Source organism: Microtus pennsylvanicus, chromosome 2, assembly GCF_037038515.1.
Source record: "Microtus pennsylvanicus isolate mMicPen1 chromosome 2, mMicPen1.hap1, whole genome shotgun sequence".
Classification (NCBI taxonomy): domain Eukaryota; kingdom Metazoa; phylum Chordata; class Mammalia; order Rodentia; family Cricetidae; genus Microtus; species Microtus pennsylvanicus.
The window spans coordinates 30,040,997-30,060,831 of NC_134580.1; the positions used below are offsets into that span (position 1 = coordinate 30,040,997).

Below are 19,835 nucleotides of genomic sequence, written 5' to 3' on the forward strand. Positions count from 1 at the left end.
TGGCTCAGGTAGAGAGTATGAACCACTGTGGATACAGCAGCTATGGAAGGCGGAGGGCGCCGAGACCTACCACTGGGTGCTGGCGAGGCTACAAAGGTGTGCGCGTGTATTCTTCTCCAGAATGTTCGTTCTGTGCCAGAGGTAGGGCTACCCTTTTTGCTCTCTTGAGCTGATAACCTGGTTTTTTAGGGTCGTTTATTTCCATGTTAAATATGTAAACTTGACCCAAAGGAAAGAAAATCCAAAGAAGTGAGGAGAACCGAGCACAGTTGTCCTGGACACACAATATGGCCACTGAGAACTGACCACAGGGACACTGGACACACAGGATGGTCACTGAGAACTGACCACAGGGACACTGGACACACAGGATGGTCACTGAGAACTGACCACAGGGACACTGGACACACAGGATGGTCACTGAGAACTGAGCACAGGGACACTGCACACACAGGATGGTCACTGAGAACTGAGCACAGGGACACTGCACACACAGGATGGTCACTGAGAACTGACCACAGGGACACTGCACACACAAGATGGACCATATGACTGTAACCAGGAGAACAACTCTGTAACGTTAAGTTAGTGTGGAGGGCAGGGAAGAGACCCTGCTTCGTCAGAGCAGGAGACGCGAATGGCTTGATGTGGGAATTCATTCAGCCAATAGCCTTTTGGGTATCGACCATTGAGGGCATGGTCTGAGGTCTAAGCAGATGAAAACTGTGCTTGCTCTCTGTTGGTTGGTGGTCAGAGTTTGGTTCACAGCTTCCAGCACCCATAGAGGACCATGGCTCTCCACCCTTATCGTGAGATTTTTCCTCAAATAAATAAACACTTGTTCTTTATTCTGGGATCTTGTGGGTCTCTTTAATTATGCCTACAAGGACCCACAATGAAGGGGACAGCGGGGTGGACCTGGGAATCTAAGGTAACGCTGAGGGAAATGACTTTGTTTTGTGTATGGGTGTTTACCTGTATGTTTATCAATGCATCGTGTATATGCAATGCCATGGAGGCCAGCATAGGCCGTGAGCTCTTCTAGGACTGGAATTGCAGTTGTGAGCCACAGTGGAGCTGCTGGGAAACCCAGGGCCTCTGCAAGAGCAACAAGAGCAGCTCAGGGCTGAGCACCCTCCCAGCCACCATGGAATCCACACAGCGGTGGCGTTGTGGACATAAATGTGGTGCCTCATTCCAGTTTGAGGTTTGTTTGCTTGTTTTGAGACAGGGCCTCCCTCTTGTCTCACTCGCTATGTGTCCTAGATTGACTTCCAAGGTTTAGCCAACCGTTCTCATCCTTTTGTGTGCTAGGATTCTAGGTGTGAGATACCACATCTGCAATGAGCTTGACTTTCAAAGGGAGAGAATTTTAAATTTGTTTTGGGGCATGTTAATCACTGTAGGTCAGTAGTTCTCAACCTACGGATCATGACCCCTTTTGGGGGTCAAACAGCTTTTTCGTAGGGGTCATGAAAGGCGATTAGAAAACACAGATATTTACATTATGATTTGTAACAGTACCAAATTTACAGTTATAAAGTAGGAACAAAAATAATTTTATGGTTTGGGAACTGTACTAAAGGGTCTCAGCATTAGGAAGGTTGAGAACCACTGCTGTAGATAAAGATTATTTGAAGCTGGCCAGGCAGTGGTGCCAAAAAAAAAAAAAAAGCTGAGAGATGGCTCAGCCATTAAAACATAAAAGATTTGAAGCTGTATGTAGCACACACCTATAATTCCGGACTGAGGCAGAATTGTAGAAAACCAACCAGGTAGGCCAAGCTGGAATAAACATAAAGACTTAAAACCAGGGGCTAGGAGAGTCTCATGTAGAAGTGAACTTGAAATTCAAAGACTGGGTCCCACTGAAAAAGAGGAGAGAGCACGGGTCAAGAGTCACCCTTGTTTTGGGTTATGAGACATCTGAAGGTGTCCGGCGGCAGCGGCACGAGAGTGCAAGGAACCCAGAACTCCAAAGAAGACGGGCATCTGGAGTTCCCGGATCCATGCCGGGCTCGCCGTGGAGTCTGTGGAACTGGGAGATGTGCTGGACAGAGCTTTGGTGACTAAGTGCCATCTGATGTCCTTACTGCATACAGCTTTAGTAGAGGGCAGGGACAGAAGCCACAGTCAGAGGCCATGGAGCAGGAACTTGGCGGGGGGAGTGAGGCCAGTCATGATTCTTGGTGGGAAAGGAAGGAGAGGGGGAAACACGGGGAACAGCCAGTGGGAGTCTTCAAAGGTCAGCCATGGAAGGACTGGATTGAGGAGAGAGTGAGGGTAGCCATCCCAGCAGAGGACAGGGGAGTGGGGGGCATGGGATGGAGAACTCCCGAGCCAGGCAGAGGAGCCAGACTGTGATGAACAGCGTTTCCATGAAATGCCCCGCGTCTTCTCAGTAAAGCAAGAAACAAGGAGTCAAAGGGAAGGAATGGGTGTAGGTAGGATTCAAAGACACCAGCTAAAGATGCCAGGAGCCATGGGAACAGTGTGGGCACAGCAGTGTTGCGAGTATAAGGCTTTGGAACAGCCCTGAAGCTTCTGATTCTGGGCTCCAGGCTTGGCAGGAAGTCAGGTGGAGGATGAAAACCAAAGGGGGTGTATGGGAGGAGTGGGGAGCAGGAGGAGGGACGAGAAAGGACTGCTGTCGGGTCACTTACTTCCGTGTCCTCCACTCTGTGCCTGTCTTTAGTGTCTCTAAACCCAACCACGCCCCCTCTGAGGTAGAAGGTCCGTCTGCAGCAGTCTAGGTGGTATGGCCTGCGGTGCTGGGCACTGCCTTGAGCAGTTTCTGTCCTAATCTTCTTTGCTGCTCTTGATAACCCCGTGAGTTAAAAAGAAGGAGTGCCAGCGTTCCTTTAGTAGCTGAGTCAAGAGAGGCTTGTTCATCCTCAGACATCCAGTGCTGAAAGGGAGCTTTAAGCCCAGCTGGGCTGACTGGGGTCTTGACCATGCTTAACCACTTTCTGCCAAAACCGGCCAAAGTCCCCATACAGGAATTGTCTCTTAAAATCACCCCATTTTTCTTGTAATAGCAAAAAGTAACATATATCCATAGTTTGTAAGTCATATCCCCTCCTTCCCTTCCTATTCTCCCTCCCTCTTCCAATCCTCCCTCCTCCCCCTCCCTCTCAGAGCCTTGCACACACCAAGGCCTCCAGCTGCATTCCCGTGCTCTAATATGTGACCTGCTGTGCCCTTCACATGTCCTTCAGTCTCACGTGTTCTTCATTAGATTGCCACACATCCTCGTGAGGTTTATAGCCACGTGCAGGACAGAGGAAGACACTGCCAACTCTGTGATTGCTGTCTTTATTAGTGGAGTCTCTGATGTTTAATCATTCCAGAAGGGCCTGGCACAAAAACCCTGTGGTTCTTTACTCTCAATTACGCTAGACTCCTTTTGGGAATGGCATTCTCACCATAGGTCTTCTGCTTTCATCCAGGTCATAGAACTCTGTATGTGGGGGTTCGGATGCCACTGGGCAGGCAGGGCCATCGGCACCACCGCACTCATGGCCAGAAGCACCGGAGACGAGGAGCGCGGGGCAAAGGAACCAGCCAGGGTGAAGAGGTCCTGGAAGCTTTGGCCCATGGTAATACCTTGGGGAGAGAGGGGTAGCACTCTGGGGAGAGGGGAGGTAACAACCCTGAGGAGAGAGGACCAGTGTCTATGAGAGGGTGATATGGTGATTCATGGGAATGCAGAAGGCATAGGCAGGTGGTCTTGATTTTCTAGCCCTTCGCTAGGGTTCCCAGGAAGAAGGAATGCTTCTAAGAACTAAAAATGTCTTCCTGAAATTGACATTTCAACACCTCAGTCAACACCATAAGTAATCCTTTGCTATTTAAAATTTGTCAGCTCTCTAGAAAACTAAAAAAATCTATTTTTATGTGTTTGGGTGTTTTGCCTGCATGTATGTTTATGCGCCACATGCTTGCCCGGTGCCTTTGGTGGCTAGAAGAGGGGACATATCCCTGGGACTGGAGTTAGACAGTTGTGAACTACGTGTGGGTGCTGGGAACTGAACTGATTTCTAGGTTCTCATGGGACCTCTGCAGTGGTCTTAGTTTATAGTTCTGCTCTCTGGTTTAAATGTTTACCCTTAGCCTTTTCCCTAAGAACAAAAGAACTTTTAAATCTGTATTCAGGACATCTATATATTCCCTTAGCTGTGAGGCAGAATGTTATTTTCGTTCTGACTTGGAGCTAGATACACATCCAGACCTTTCTCTGTTGGTTTTCTAGACACCCCCTCTCAGCATGTTCAGTTCATTCTGGGCACTGAGGACGACGAGGAGCATGTGCCTCATGAGCTGTTCACAGAGCTGGACGAGATCTGTCTGAGAGAGGGAGAGGATGCCAAGTGGAAGGAGACGGGGCCAGGTGAGGCCCTGAAGGAGCCGGGTCAGGAGCCCGGGGACAGGCAGGTGCACACCTCTCAGCAGGTGGCAGGCCTGCTTGCCCTGACTCTTCATGGCTGAAGTGGTAGCTAGGAGGCCTGGCTCCTGCTCACACTGATGTAGCTAGCGTTGATACATGGCCTACTGTGGCTGTTTCCCAGGGGCCGAGAGAGCTAAACAGGCCAGCTGGCCTGATGCCATGTGACAAGACGGTTAGTCTTCCGTGTTTCTGTCTTTGTGGATTTCTGAAGTCATATAGAGCACAGATAAAAATGTCATTTTTTTCTTAATACGGTTTGTCAATATGTCCAAATGATAAAGATTAAATTTGTAAAAGTCACGTTTCCTATAGACAATAAAATAAGTGAAGGTACGCAAAAGGAAGAAAATGACAGTTACCTTCAATCCTACTGTCCCAAGGCGAAAACAAGGCATATATTTAGGGTCTTATACATATATGTGTTTATAATTTTAGATTTGTCTTTAAATAAAAGTGGGATTAAGGTTGGGCATTGGTGATCCTCACCTTTAGTCCCAGCACTCAGGAGACAGAGACAAAGGAGTTCAAGGCCAGCCTGGTCTACAACGTGAGGTCCAGGACAGCAAGGGCTGTTACACGGAGAAACCCGTACTCAAAAAACAAAACAAAAAAGATTTGCACTGTGTCACAACTTGCTTTTCCAGTATTTTTGTGTCTGAACCAGGTGTTCCAGTGTTCTCTATGACCTTTTAGATATTTTGTCCTCTTGAAAAAAAAACCATCTTCTGTCTGTGGCATCTCATTATTGGCCGTGTTTGCAGGTGGCTGAAGTTTGAAGAGGATGTTGAAGATGGGGGAGAGCGTTGGAGCAAGCCTTACGTGGCCACCCTCTCTCTGCACAGTCTGTTTGAGCTGAGGAACTGCCTCATCAATGGCTCTGTCCTCCTGGACATGCGTGCAAGCAGCATAGAAGAAATTTCAGGTAAGGCTAATAAAGGGCCGAGACATTTTGCATAAATAGAAAGTATAAGAGGCAGGTGTTCTGGTGCACACCGGTAATCCTGGAAGTTGGCAGGGCTGAAGCAGGGTAAAGACGGGTTCAAGGCCTGCACTATACAGTGATACTTTATCTTAAGCAAAACAGACAGAACAAGGAAGTCAGAAAGAAAGAAAATGAAAGGACTGCTCAGATGGCTCAGTTAGTAAACATATTTGCTGGGCAACTTGAGTCCCACCCAGAAACTCATGACGGAAGAAGTAACTTAGGAAAGTTGTCCTCTGTCCTCCACGAAGACCCGATGGCGCACGCCTTCATCACACTCACGTGCACACTAATAATTGTGACAATCCTAATACCTAAAAGAAGAAAATTAAAGATTTAGCAGTATAAAATATGTCATCTAGAACAGATTTGCAGGAACGTGAGCCATAGCATTCCCATGGTTCAGCGCAGCATGCAGGATAGACCTGTCTTGTGGGGTTTTCTGATGTGAACAGACTTTAAGATACTGTGGGGCGCAGCTTTGGAGACTACCAGATGGCATGTGGAACACTTCCCCTCAGATTGACTCCATTCTAGTAGACAGGTTAAAGATTTCTCCATTCCAAGTGTCTAAATAATCATGCCTCTCTAAGGACTTTTGGGGGCCCCGGGGGATGGAGGTCAGTACTGATGGACTCCTGTGCGAACTCTTTCCTAAGGCGGTGCCCCAGGTGTACTCCCAACTGTGGGGGAAGTAGAATTTTTTAAAAAAAAAAGTGAGTTCAGAGTTAGAGTCACGTTCACTGCTCTAGAGATAGTGGAACCTGCGAGAATGGAGCCCCAAAGTACAGTTTACACCCTGAAGACAGCGCCACAGGCAAGTCTCAGGTAGTGGGCAAGTTGCCCTTGGCAATTGGCAAAAACATGTTCTCTGTGGAGGCTTATAAAAACAGTAGCCAATCAGAAAGAGTGGACTCACCCCTGTCCAATCAATACACCTCATACAAACAGTAGCCAGTCGTAAAGAATAAACTTACTCCTGTCCAATCAATACACCTCATACAAACAGTAGCCAGTCGTAAAGAATAAACTTACTCCTGTCCAATCAATACACCTGGAAGGGGCACAAAAGCACATCCCAGAACAGTTGGGTGTTTTTGAAGAAACTGAGGTCCCAACACTCATGGTTTCTGGGAATTTTCCCAGAGTACTTTTATCTTCCCTCACACGACTCAACTCATAGACTTTAATCCAAGTGGGTCGCATCTGTATTTCATTGACTTCTGACTATGTGTATAAATGCCCATGAAGTTCCCCAGAAAGTTTGTGCCCTGTTTTTCAGTGGAGGAGCCCCGGAGAGTTAGTGATATTATAATCATCAAGAATGAGGAGACCCTGCTGAAGTCTGGGGGGTAGTACTCGATCAAATTAGCTGTAAGCAAGACGGAGGGTGAGCTAAAGGGAGCGTGAACCAGGTCGTTGGATCCGATCAGGTGAGATGGTGCTCCACTGCTGCAGAGGAAGGAGACCTTCCCTCCACCACCCCCGGCACAGGGCTGCTCCTTCCTGGACCCCAGATTAGGTACAAACCACATCCAAGCACCTGTTTCTAAGGTGATCTTTTATAAGTGGAAAAGAAAAGTTTAAGTGGCTGCTGTCTGACTCAGGCAGAAAAAGAAGCAGCAGATGACGTTGCAGGTGGAATTTTAGGAGAAGGGAAGGGGGTCCATGTTACAGTGGGCTAGGGCGCAGTGGTGACAGAGGTAGGGCTGAGGGGGGATGGGGTAGCAGATGAGGGAAGGGGGTTCTCTTAAGTGGGCTAGGATGCGGTGATGACAGAGGTAGGGCTGAGGGGGGATGGGGAAGCTGATGAGGGAAGGGGGGCAGGAATATTTGTCCCAGAGGGACAAAGGACCGCCTCCGAATAGGAGGAGACAGATGTGGCACATAGGCACATAACGGTAAAGTAGGAGAAATCTGTATTAGGGTGAGGTGTTTAATTTTAATTGGGCATGTTAATTAGGTGAGTCAAAGGGGGCTTCTGATAGCTGGACTCGAGTCAGTCTCAGGAGGAGGAGGTGGACAACAAGGGAAGAAACCTTGGTGGCAGCTTTAGGAATGCAATCCAAAGGTTTTTAAGCAAGGCAGAGGGGCTGAGGGAGAAGGGTAAGACCTGGCAGAGCCACCTATTCCAGTGGGCCAGGGTCCCCTCAGTGGGCCAGTGTCCCCTCAGTGGGCCAGGGTCCCCTCAGTGGGCCAGGGTCCCCTCAGTGGGCCAGGGCCCCTCAGTGGGCCAGTGTCCCCTCAGTGGGCCAGGGTCCCCTCAGTGGGCCAGGGTCCCCTCAGTGGGCCAGGGTCCCCTCAGTGGGCCCTACAGCAAGGGCTGATTGCCAGAGCAGCTCAGAAAGTAGAGTGGTGGGAATCACTTGATGGACTGGTTTTGGGCAGGAAGGGAAGAATGTTCAGGATTCTAGGTTGTGGCTGGATGACTAGAAAATCCGGAGGTCTGGTGGGTGGAAAGAGGATGGGTTTCATTTTGTACTTGCTAAGTTTTAGGGTGTGGGTACATCCAGATGATGTCTGCTCATAATCGAATCTTTGATGTGACTTGAGATAGGTCACACCGGTCCATGGCATTTGGTGCTTACAGTCTCCAGGGCAGTTGAGATCATTGAGGATAAAAATGGGGGTGGGGACACCACCTGTCTGAGGATGACTGCGGGGCATAAGCAGGCTGACGGAAGCGAGTCGCCCGTGGAGACTGAGCTCAGGAGTGCGGATGGTGAGGGGACAGCCAGTGCCAGCTGCCAAGCCTGTGTTAGCCACCAGGACTGCTGCAACCCAAGTCCACATGTGTGGCGGTAACACCTGGAATGCCAGCACTCAGAGGGTAAGGCAGGTAGATCAAGTTCAAGACCACTCTGGGCTTGTAGCAAGATCTCGTCTCAAAATGAAACCAATCAAACAATAAGTTTGGAAGCCGGAAATCTGAAATGAGTTCTTGGCAGAGCTGTGTTCCTAAAGGCCCAGAGCAGACACGGATTTTCGTGACACTTTGGCACTTGGCAGGGAGCGGCAGGTAATTCTTAAAGTACGATTGTTTGCTTTTGAGAATTTTAAGTGGGAAGAGAAAAGATAAAAACAATAGCTAGAAGAGGGCCCTGGTGGAATTTTCTTCTTTCAAAGTGCAGGATTTTGAAGCATGAGTGTTTATGAGAGAAGAAATAATCATTATAAAGGCTAAATATGCAGGACTCCTGCCTTGATTGCTCACCCCTCTGGTCCCGGCACATAGAACAGGCAGGAGGACCAGCTGCTCACAGCTCAATGTGGCAGCCATCAGCATGGGGAGACATTGGCGCTGTCCTCTCTGTATAGGGGAGACTGAGAAGAGAGTGGTCATGTAATTCCAAGGTCAGATAGGTCAGGAATAATGGAATTAGGGATAGAGTGTAGGGCCTGAAGCTCTGGACATTTATCTAGAGCCCTGATGACAGAACCAAGTAAGACCTTCCGCAAACCTTGATAGTTTTAATGCTGGTGATTGTCTTCAGTGAGCAGTTAACTAATTTAAATAATACATTTTTAAACTTTATTATTTCATTTTATATTCATATTTTATCTGCATGTATGTCTTCTGGAAAAGCAGCCCATGCTCCAAACCACGGAACCATCTCTCCATCCCCAATTTAACCTTTCTTTAGGCTGCACTTTCTTTTCTTTTATATACTTTTTTAAATTTATTTATTTATTTATTAAAGATTTCTGCCTCCTCCCTGCCACCGCCTTCCATTTCCCTCTCCCTCCCCTGATCAAGTCCCCCTCCCTCATCAGCTCGAAGAGCAATCAGGGTTCCCTGACCTGTGGGAAGTCCAAGGACCACCCACCTCCATCCAGGTCTAGTAAGGTGAGCATCCAAACTGCCTAGGCTCCCCCAAAGCCAGTACGTGCAGTAGGATCAAAAACTCATTGCCATTGTTCTTGAGTTCTCAGTAGTCCTCATTGTCTGCTATGTTCAGCAAGTCTGGTTTTATCCCATGCTTTTTCAGACCCAGGCCAGCTGGCCTTGGTGAGTTCCCGATAGAACATCCCCAATGTCTCAGTGTGTGGGTGCACCCCTTGTGGTCCAGAGTTCCTTGCTCGTGCTCTCTCTCCTTCTGCTCCTGATTTGGACCTTGAGATTTCAGTCCGGTGCTCCAATGTGGGTCTCTGACTCTGTCTCGTTTCATCGCCTGATGAAGGTTAATATTCAGGAGGATGCCTATATGTTTGTCTTTGGATTCACCTTCTTATTTAGCTTCTCTAGGATCGCGAATTATAGGCTCAATATCCTTTATTTATGGCTAGAAACCAAATATGAGTGAGTAATCCCATGTTCCTCTTTTAGGGTCTGGCTTACCTCACTCAGGATAGTGTTTTCTATTTCCATCCATTTGTATGCAAAATTCAAGAAGTCCTTGTTTTTTAGTGCTGAGTAGTACTCTAATATGTATATATTCCATACTTTCTTCATCCATTCTTCCATTGAAGGGCATCTAGGTTGTTTCCAGGTTCTGGCTATTACAAACAATGCTGCTATGAATATAGTTGAGCATATACTTTTGTTGTATGATAGGGCCTCTCTTGGGTATATTCCCAAGAGTGGTATTGCTGGGTCCAGTGTTGGTTGATCCCGAATTTCCTAGGAAACCGCCACACTGCTTTCCAAAGTGATTGCACAAGTTTGCATTCCCACCGGCAATGGATGAGTGTACCCCTTTCTCCACAACCTCTCCTGCAAAGGCTATCATTGGTGTTTTTGATTTTAGCCATTCTGACAGGTGTAAGATGGTATCTTAAAGTTGTCTTGATTTGCATTTCCCTGATCGCTAAGGAAGTTGAGCATGACCTTAAGTGTCTTTTGGCCATTTGAAGTTCTTCTGTTGAGAATTCTCTGTTCAGCTCAGTGCCCCATTTTATAATTGGGTTGATTATAGGCTGCACTTTCAAGTATCCACTGGAGCTCAAGGTTGCAGCATCCCTGACAGTTACAACAATGCTGGGCTCATGGAGGAAGGACAGCAGAGTTAAGAGGGTAATCGTGGGCTCTTAGTCAGCCAGAGCTGGACGCGAACCCTGGCTCTTCGGCTTCGCAGGTGTAAGAGCTTGGGGACTTTTGTAAGAACCGTGCCTTGGTTTCCTTGTTTGGAAGAACTCTGGCTCAGAAGTTAAGAGCATTTGCTCCTCCTGCAGAGGACTCAAGTTTGGTTCCCAGGACCACATTGTGTGGCTCATGGCCACTTGTAATTCCAGCTACAGGGGAGCTGATGATTCTCTTCCAGTCTTCCTGGGTACCTGCACACATATGGGGCATACACACACACACACATAAATATAGATTAAAAATCCATTTAAAAATAGAATTTAAAAAAGAATTTTCATCAAAATGCCCACTTTTTTGAGTTTCAGTGAGGACTGGACAGATGAAAACCCCATGGTACAGTTCTGGGCATGCATTAAATACTCAGAGACCTCGTTCCCTAAGCAATGGTTGGAGCTAAGCATAATGGCATACTCACCGTGATTAAGTCCTACCTTAAAATTTTTTTAATTAATTAGTTTTATTTTATACGTATGAGTCGTTTGATATCATGTGTGCATGTACACCACATGCCTGGTGCCCTTGGGGGCTATAAGAGGGTGTTGGGTCTCCTAGAACTGGAATTACAGATGGTTATGACCACCATGGGGGTACTCGGAATAGAACCCAGGTTCTCTGTAAGAGCAGTCAGTGTTCTTATCCATGGGGCCATCTCTCCAGCTCCAGTAAGTCCCACTCTTGCAGAAAGGTCACATTAACCCGGGAATTCATGGCAGCCTACGTAGCATAGTGACACTCTGTCCCTAAACCATGTGTTCACGTTGTTGTCTCGTTGTTAAATAAGCAAAGGACGGTGTTCCATACCTACAAAACCCAAATGCTCCTTCAGACAGGAAGCTGAAACCACCTTGGTGACGCTAGGAGAGCAGCTCATCTCTGCCTTTTTCCCCTTCCCCTGCCACCTCATACCCTTCCCCTTGAGTTCCTGAACTCTCCGTCTGAGTGTTGCTGTGAATGTCTCTTTCCTAGACCTGATACTGGACCAGCAAGAACTGTTCAGTGACCTGAATGACAGTATGAGGGTTAAAGTGCGGGAAGCCCTTCTCAAGAAACACCACCATCAGAATGATAGGCGGAGGAACAACCTCATTCCCATTGTCCGCTCCTTTGCTGAGGTTGGCAAGAAGCAATCGGACCCACATTCCATGGACAAAGATGGTAAGGACTTGGGGGTGTCTCTCTTTTTCTCTCTGTTGAAAACACATTTGGGGACCAGTTGGCGATGCGGAATTACTGCAGGGCGAGGCTGTGACACTTAGGCCCCTGGACTCCTTGATGGGTAGTGAGCTGGGTGACTAGGATGCTCCCTTCTCCGTGTGCCCTTGGATAGCATTCCAGGGGGGACTGCGAGGTGAGGGATGTATCCCCTGTGCTCCCAGAGAAGGTGTAGCTCTGGGGAGAATGGTCACATCGATGAGGAGCTGGGCCAGAGAAGGTGAGCTGCAGCCTTGTCCAGTTAAACAAAAGTCTGCTTAGACACAAACTGCTGTGGTCTAGCCAGGCCTCCAGGCTTGTGCTTTGGCTCCACCCCCTGGAGAGTGTATGGCCCTGGACAATCTTCACATCGCACTTAATAAAGACAATGGCAGGACCTTCCTTCCATTTGTTGTGGGATTTCTGTGTGTTAGCTTAGGTCCATAGCCTGTGTACAGGCGCGGGTGGGCCCAGCTGTTAACCACTTCTCTTGCCATGGCTGGGCGAGGCCTCGCCTGCAGCTTCTCCTCCTTTGCTGGCAAGCTGTTTGCCAAGCTCTGTGCAGAGGTGCTGGCGCACTGAGGGTCAGGATGGCTCTCTGCAGAGAGAAAGGAAGATAGGAAGGTAATGGAGGACTAGACCTCTGCCTTCTTAGCACTGAGTGCAGGGACAGACGTGATGGACTCTGCTTCATAGTCCTCCCAGCCTGTAGAGGTCACAGCTGGCTGTGATGGATGGCTGGATCTGAGGGGAAGGAGGGGCAAGCCCTTGGCAGATTCTGTTTGACTGTCTCCAAATAGGTCAGACTGTTTCTCCTCAGTCTGCTCCAACTACGAGTCTTGAGGTGAAAAACGGAGTGAATTGCGAGCACAGTCCTGTGGATCTAAGCAAGGTGAGGAGACATGGCAGGTTGACTTCTAGACCGAAGGTTATCTGTAGTGGAGCCCAGGGTCTTCCGGAATCTTTCTGGGGTCTGGTAAGCTCCGATGGCTCATGAGCCTTCCCCAGGAGCAGCACTGCTCTGTGAAAAGGGACGCCATCTTCCTTGTTGTCTCCCTGTGCACACTCAGCCAGCCGACTCAGCGCAGTGAAGGCAGCCTGCTGCTGAGCCCCACTGCCCCGGCTCCCGGTGCATTAGTGACCCTCTGGCACCTGCTGCCGTGCATCCTTCTCACTCTCGTCACTGTTGTCACTGCAGTATTTTGCCGCTGCCTCCTAAAGCTCGTGATGTCTGGCTCTTCTTGGAGGGCTGTGGCTGCTGCATCTGATGGAGCAGTCAGTATTTGCAAGGAGAAATAACATGACCCAGAACTCCCGAGGCGCTTCCTCCCAGAGGAGCATGGTGGGGTGGGATGAAAGTTCTCGGACTTAAACTTTGATTCTTGAGTGGCTCAGTGGCTAAAGGTGTTGCTGCCTGAATTCTGCCCTGAAACCCACACAGTGGTGGAGGAACTGATTTTCACAAGATGTTCTCTGGCTTCCATACATGGACTGCAGCCTGTGTAGACACACACACATACAACACCTAAACACACACCCCACACACTAAATTACATATAGTTTATATGTGCTATAAATGATAAATGTGTGTGTGTGTGTGCACACTCATGCGTGTATTCTATACTCCGTAGTTGTAGTCAGAATTCTCTCCCTGAATCTTAATCTCTTCCCCTTTTTTTTTAAAATAGTGGACTGATCTGATCTATGATCGCTCCATTCAGGGTTTTTATAAAAATCAAATAAAACAGTGAGGAACTCTTCTGTAACCTTGAGTGATACTTGAAGAGAATGATTGCCAGCGAAGCCGATGGCTCCTAAATTCTCAAAGGCTCCTGTGTACTTTCAGGTGGACCTTCATTTCATGAAAAAAATTCCCACTGGGGCAGAGGCCTCCAATGTCTTGGTTGGAGAGGTGGACACTCTGGACCGTCCCATCGTCGCCTTTGTGAGGCTCTCCCCAGCTGTGCTCCTCTCGGGCCTGACAGAAGTGCCCATCCCAACAAGGTACCTGGGTCCTGCCCCGAGCTGAGTGACCTGTGTGAGCACTGGCGCTAGCAGCTAGTTAGTACCAGAAGTTAGGGTGGGCCGTTCGGAGAGAGTGTTTAAAATTCCTTGGTGAGCTATGAAAGTGGGGGTGAAGGGAGGATGAGGGGTGGGGGGGAGTGAGTTCTAAGTTTTAAGGCTGTGACCATGAGTACTGTTGGCCTTGGAAGAAGAGCCCAGGAGAACAGGGAAAGAGCACAGCAAGGTCCAGTGGATTGTCACACCAGGAGGCCTTCGTCTCCAGGGAACTGTCTCTAGGGAAAGGTACTGATGTCTTTCCACAGTGCTGGCAGGACTTGGCTATTTGTGTGCCCCAAGGTGGTGACGTGGTGATTCAGAGCCCCACTGATTATAGAGAGTGCACAGATGTCCAGAACACAATTCACGCTCCTCTCCAGGACTTGGTCATTTCAACTTCTTATCCTTCCCTTTCTCTGTCATTTTCTTAATAGAACAATGGATGGGGATTAGATAACCTTGAATTTACACAGCGGTGCAGTGTTTTGAAAAGACATCCTTTCTATGGCTAGGAACTGTGTCTATGGTAACGCTAAGAAGCCCAGCCAGCCACGTTATTGAATGATGTCTTATTAATAGCTCTGAATGGCGCCTGGCCATAGCAGGCTGATGTTCTTCTTGAAGGCGGTGATGGTCTCTGTGTGGTAGTCGGGGCGAGGTTTGCTATTTAGAGTGGATAAGATGTCCCTTCTCCTTCTTTATTTATGTAGCTCCCTCTTTTGTGTGTTTTGGCAGATTTTTGTTTATCTTGCTGGGCCCAGTAAGAAAAGGTCAGCAGTACCACGAGATTGGCAGATCCATGGCCACCATCATGACCGATGAGGTACAGACCACTCTGCCTTCCATCCACTCATCTCGTAATTAGTGAGCATTTCTCTCTCGCGGAAGCTGTGTGCGTTGTTGGGGATACGATAAGGACTGTGGCAGCATCTGCTGGGAAGCATCCGGGACTTCTCTAGGAGCCATTCAAAGAGAACCACACCCTCTGGGAGACTTTCCTTGCAGTTCCATTGCTTGTTTGTTTATAGACAGGTTCTTAGTAGCCCAGGTTGGCCTTGAACACCTAGTGCTGGGATTATAAGCATGTACCACTATGGCCACTTAACTCTCCCTTTTTTAAGTAATCCAAGATGCAAAGACATCATTTTCTGGGAGAATTATTATTGCCAAGTAAAATGTGTCAACTCATATTTAATGTAGCTCATGAAGCCTGAGTTAACTTTCTAGAGAATATAGTTAATTAAATATGTTGAACTTATTTGTATAAAGAAATACTCCTGTTCCCTGGAAAGAGAGGTTTGCATAAGGTCAGGCTGTGCCCTCGGGCAGTGTCATGTGGAGGTGTCATGGTCACTCTGTACCTGGTGAGGGCTGCTGTGCAGTGGTTCCAAGGCACACATCTGTGCGCTAAGTTCATGTATGGCTGTCCAAGGCACACATCTGTGCTCTAAGTTCATGTGTGATCTCTCTCTGGTCCTTTCACAGATGACCTCCATTAGCAAGACTGTCTATTTTCAGACGTGACTAAGAGAATTTCTGTGTCCTTTCTCCTGTGGAGACAATAAAATGACTTTAAGTGGTGTCTTATCTCCTTGACACAGGGTCTCACTCCGTGAGCCCACCTGGCCTTCCACTTGAGGTGCCCTCCTGCTGTGGTCTGGGGTGTGCCTGGATTCACGGGCACAGGCACCTCCGCACTCTGCGTTAGGTTCCTTTAAGCACTAAGTTTTATGTCTTAGATATCCATGCCAGAGATAAAAATCAAGAGGCTGTATCCATTTCTCAGTGGATATCGTTGCAAACACAGTAATGTTGAGTTTTCCTAAGGTGTTTTCCTCCCTTCTGTAGATTTTTCATGATGTGGCATATAAAGCCAAGGAGCGAGATGACCTTCTGACCGGGATAGATGAGTTCCTGGACCAGGTGACTGTGCTCCCTCCAGGGGAGTGGGACCCATCCATTAGAATTGAGCCACCCAAAAATGTCCCTTCCCAGGTAACGTATGCATATAAGCTATTTGTGGCTGCTGTTCTTTCCACAGACAAGCAAAAGTTATGTCTGTTTATGCCAAATATACCAAGACTTGTCCCTGTTTGGGAGCTCTTGAATGTCAGACTAGGAATAAAAGACTAATCTGTAATAACAGGTAGGCCCTGATGTGTTGAGATATCATTGTCTTTTGTTTTGTTGTTGTTGTTTTCTTTTGGTTTTGAGACAGGGTTTCTCTGTAGCTTTGGAGCCTGTCCTGGAACTAGTTCTTGTAGAACAGGCTGGCTTCGAACTCACAGAGATCCATCTGCCTCTGCCTCCCAAGTGCTGGGATTAAAGGAGTGTGCCAACCCTGCCCGGCTAAAATATCATTGTTAACTGGGAATGGAGTTCTCGCCACATTGGGAAGGACTGATCTAGAGTGAAGGAGGGGAGAGGGAAAGTATTTCCTGGAAATACATTGTATACAAAATATTCAAGTTAAAAAAAAAAAACATGGTATAATGAAAGAACAAATAGGTTTCTAAGGTTCTCTGACGTACCGAGGATGGGAAGAGAGCTTCTGTATGTACCAGATGAGGACAGACATTTTTATCCATGTAAATTTGGCCTTCCCAGATGCCCGCCCCTGCTCTTGTCTCTAGTTTACAGAATTGACTGATCTAGGGTAATATTTTAAAGGTCGGTGAGACAGGGATGCAGACCTGAAACTGAGGCTGAAACCCATGTGATGCCCTATGCGTTAATCTCACCAGCTGGGAGGCAGACAGAAGGATTATAAATGCAAAGCCAGCCCGAGTTACATACCAAGTTCCATGCCTGCCTGGACTGTATAGTAAGATCCTGGCTCCACAAAACAAAACAACAAGGATTATTTGAATATGGCAGCACATGCCTTTAATCCCAGAACTCAGAAGCAAGAGATCTTTGTGGGTTCAAGATCAGTGTATATATGGAGTTTCAGGACTACAGAAAGACCCTGTCAAAGCAATGACAAAAAACAAAATTAATAATTGATTGAGGGAAGAAAAGGGAGAAGGAGGTAAAGACATCACGCACTAGTTGAGTACATGTACACACACATGACCACACATGTTACATATATACACACACACACACAAGCTGGGGTGGTGGCACATGTCTATACTTGAGTTCTTCCCAAGGTCCTGCACATATGATGTCCCTACTGCAAAAACAAATAGATACGTGATTGGGAGTTGGGTCCCAGTCCTCCCGGCGCCCGGGCGGGCTCCACTGCCTTTGTTTCTGTGGCCTGCCTGCACCAAGGAGGGTAGGCGCTTTGTTTGCGAGCTGCCCATCCAGCACAGAGGCCTGATCTCTCCGCCCCAGGAGAACCAGCGTTGGGGAGAACCAGCGTTGCGGAGAACCAGCATTGGGGAGAACCAGCGTTGGGACGAGCCAGGGTTGGGCACGGAGACCTGATCCCTTGGTGCCAGGAGAGCCAACATTGGTGAGGCCGCGTTGGGTAGGCAAGGAGACCTGATCTGGTAAAAGAAGACCCATAAGGGAGTATTTGGAAGAAGAGATGGGCAGACGCCAAAGCAAGAATTCGCCCAACAAACTGAAAAGCAACATGAAGCCACCAGAATCCAGCGACCTCACAACGGAAGGTCATGAACACCTTAATCAAGAAGGAGAAAAGTTTGACTTCATGAAAGTGATTGACGCCCTTAAACAGCATGTAAAAAACGCCCTTATAGAAATGGATGAGAAATATAACAGAAAGTTTGAAGAATTGAATAAATCAGTGAATGATACCCTAGAAAACCAAGGAAAAACAATCAAACAGATAATGGAAACAGTTCAAGACTTGAAAACTGAAATAGAGGCAAAGAAGAAAACACAAACAGAGGGCCGGCTGGACATGGAAAATCTAGGTAAACGAATAGAGACTACAGAAACAAGCATAACCAGCAGAATACAAGAGATAGAAGAAAGACTCTCAGATTCTGAAGATACCATAGAGAAAATAAACACACTGATCAAAGAAAACAGCAAGTCCAACAAACTCTCATCACAAAACATTCAGGAAATATGGGACACAATAAAAAGACCAAACCTAAGAATAATAGGAGTAGAAGAAGGAGAAGAAGTGCAGCTCAATGGTCCAGAAAATATATTTAATAAAATTATAGAAGAAAACTTTCCCAACCTAAAGAAAGATATACCTATGAAGGTGCAAGAAGCATACAGAACACCGAATAGGCTGGATCAAAAAAAAACATCCCCTCGCCATATAATTATCAAAACACAAAGCATTCAGAATAAGGAAAAAATATTAAGAGCGGCAAAGGAAAAAGGCCAAATTACTTACAAAGGTAAACCTATCAGACTTACACCTGACTTTTCCATGGAAACCATGAAAGCCAGAAGGTCCTGGATAGATGTACTGCAGAAACTGAGAGACCATGGATGCAAGCCCAGATTACTATACCCAGCCAAGCTTTCGTTCACTATAAATGGAGAAAATAAAATTTTCCAGGATAAAAACAAATTCAAACAATATGCAGCCACAAATCCAGCCTTACAGAAAGTAATAGAAGGAAAATCACTAACCAAGGAATCCAATAATGACCACAATAACTCAGACATCTAGAGACCCTTCATCAACACAAACCAAAGAAGGGATACACACAAACTCTACGACTAAAAAAAAATGACCGGAGTTAACAACCACTGGTCATTAATATCACTTAATGTCAATGGTCTCAACTCACCTATAAAAAGGCACAGGCTAAGAGATTGGATAAGAAAACAGGATCCAACATTCTGCTGTTTACAAGAAACACACCTCAACCACAAAGACAGGCACCTACTCAGAGTAAAGGGTTGGGAAAAGGCCTATCAAGCAAATGGACCTAAGAAACAAGCAGGTGTGGCCATACTAATCTCTAACAAAGTTGACTTCAAACTTAAATCAATCAGAAGAGATGGAGAGGGGCATTTTATATTCATAACAGGAACAGTTCATCAGGATGAAGTCTCAATCCTGAACATCTATGCCCCTAATATAAAAGCACCCACGTACATAAAAGAAACATTGCTAAAATTCAAGGCAGCCATCAAACCGCACACACTAATAGTAGGAGATTTCAACACTCCTCTCTCACCAATGGACAGGTCAATCAGACAGAAACCTAACAGAGAAATAAGACAACTAATGGAGGTAATGAAACAAATGGACTTAACAGACATCTATAGAACATTCCACCCAAATAGGAAAGAATACACCTTCTTCTCTGCAGCTCATGGAACCTTCTCGAAAATCGACCACATAGTCGGTAACAAAGCAAACATCCACAGTTACAAAAAAGTATTACTAACCACCTGTGTCTTATCAGATCACCATGGATTAAAGTTAGAATTCAACAACAAGGCTACCCCCGGAAAGCCCACAAAGTCATGGAAACTGAACAGCCAACTACTGAACCACACCTGGATTAAGGAAGAAATAAAGAAAGAAATTAAAATATTCCTGGAATTAAATGAAAATAAAGAAACAACATACTCAAACTTATGGGACACTATGAAAGCAGTCCTAAGAGGAAAGTTCATAGCACTAAGTGCCCACTTAAAGAAAACAGAGAAAGCTCACATTGGAGACTTAACAGCCCACCTGAAAGCTCTAGAAAAAAAAGAAGCAGACTCACCTAGGAGGAGTAGGAGACTGGAAATAATCAAACTGAGGGCTGAAATCAATAAAATAGAAACACAGAGAACAATCCAAAGAATCAGTGAAACAAAAAGCTGGTTCCTGGAGAAAATCAACAAGATTGACAAACCCCTATCCAAACTAATCAAACGGCAGAGAGAGAATTTGCAAATTAATAAGATCAGAAATGAAAAGGGGGACATAACCACAGACACAGAGGAAATTCAGAGAATCATTAGATCTTACTACAAAAGCCTATACGCCACAAAACTGGAAAATGTAAAGGAAATGGATACTTTCTTAGATAAATACCATTTACCAAAGTTAAATCAGGACCAGGTGAACAATCTAAATAGACCTGTTAGTCACGAAGAATTAGAAGAGGTTATCAAAAACCTCCCTACCAAAA

The 19,835-nt window shown here is 46.7% G+C and overlaps 1 protein-coding gene across 1 annotated transcript in view; it reads left to right on the forward strand.

Moving 5' to 3' along the window:
- LOC142844135 (electroneutral sodium bicarbonate exchanger 1-like) overlaps positions 1 to 15,897 on the forward strand; it is a 36,171-nt gene extending 20,274 nt beyond the window's left edge. The window contains exons 3-10 of the mRNA XM_075962435.1: positions 3,450 to 3,599; positions 4,253 to 4,382; positions 5,203 to 5,369; positions 11,479 to 11,667; positions 12,504 to 12,595; positions 13,550 to 13,707; positions 14,500 to 14,587; positions 15,613 to 15,897. Coding sequence (XP_075818550.1) covers positions 3,450 to 3,599; positions 4,253 to 4,382; positions 5,203 to 5,369; positions 11,479 to 11,667; positions 12,504 to 12,595; positions 13,550 to 13,707; positions 14,500 to 14,587; positions 15,613 to 15,897 — 1,259 coding nt within the window. The remainder of the gene's footprint in view (positions 1 to 3,449; positions 3,600 to 4,252; positions 4,383 to 5,202; positions 5,370 to 11,478; positions 11,668 to 12,503; positions 12,596 to 13,549; positions 13,708 to 14,499; positions 14,588 to 15,612) is intronic.
- The last annotated feature ends 3,938 nt before the right edge of the window (positions 15,898 to 19,835 follow it).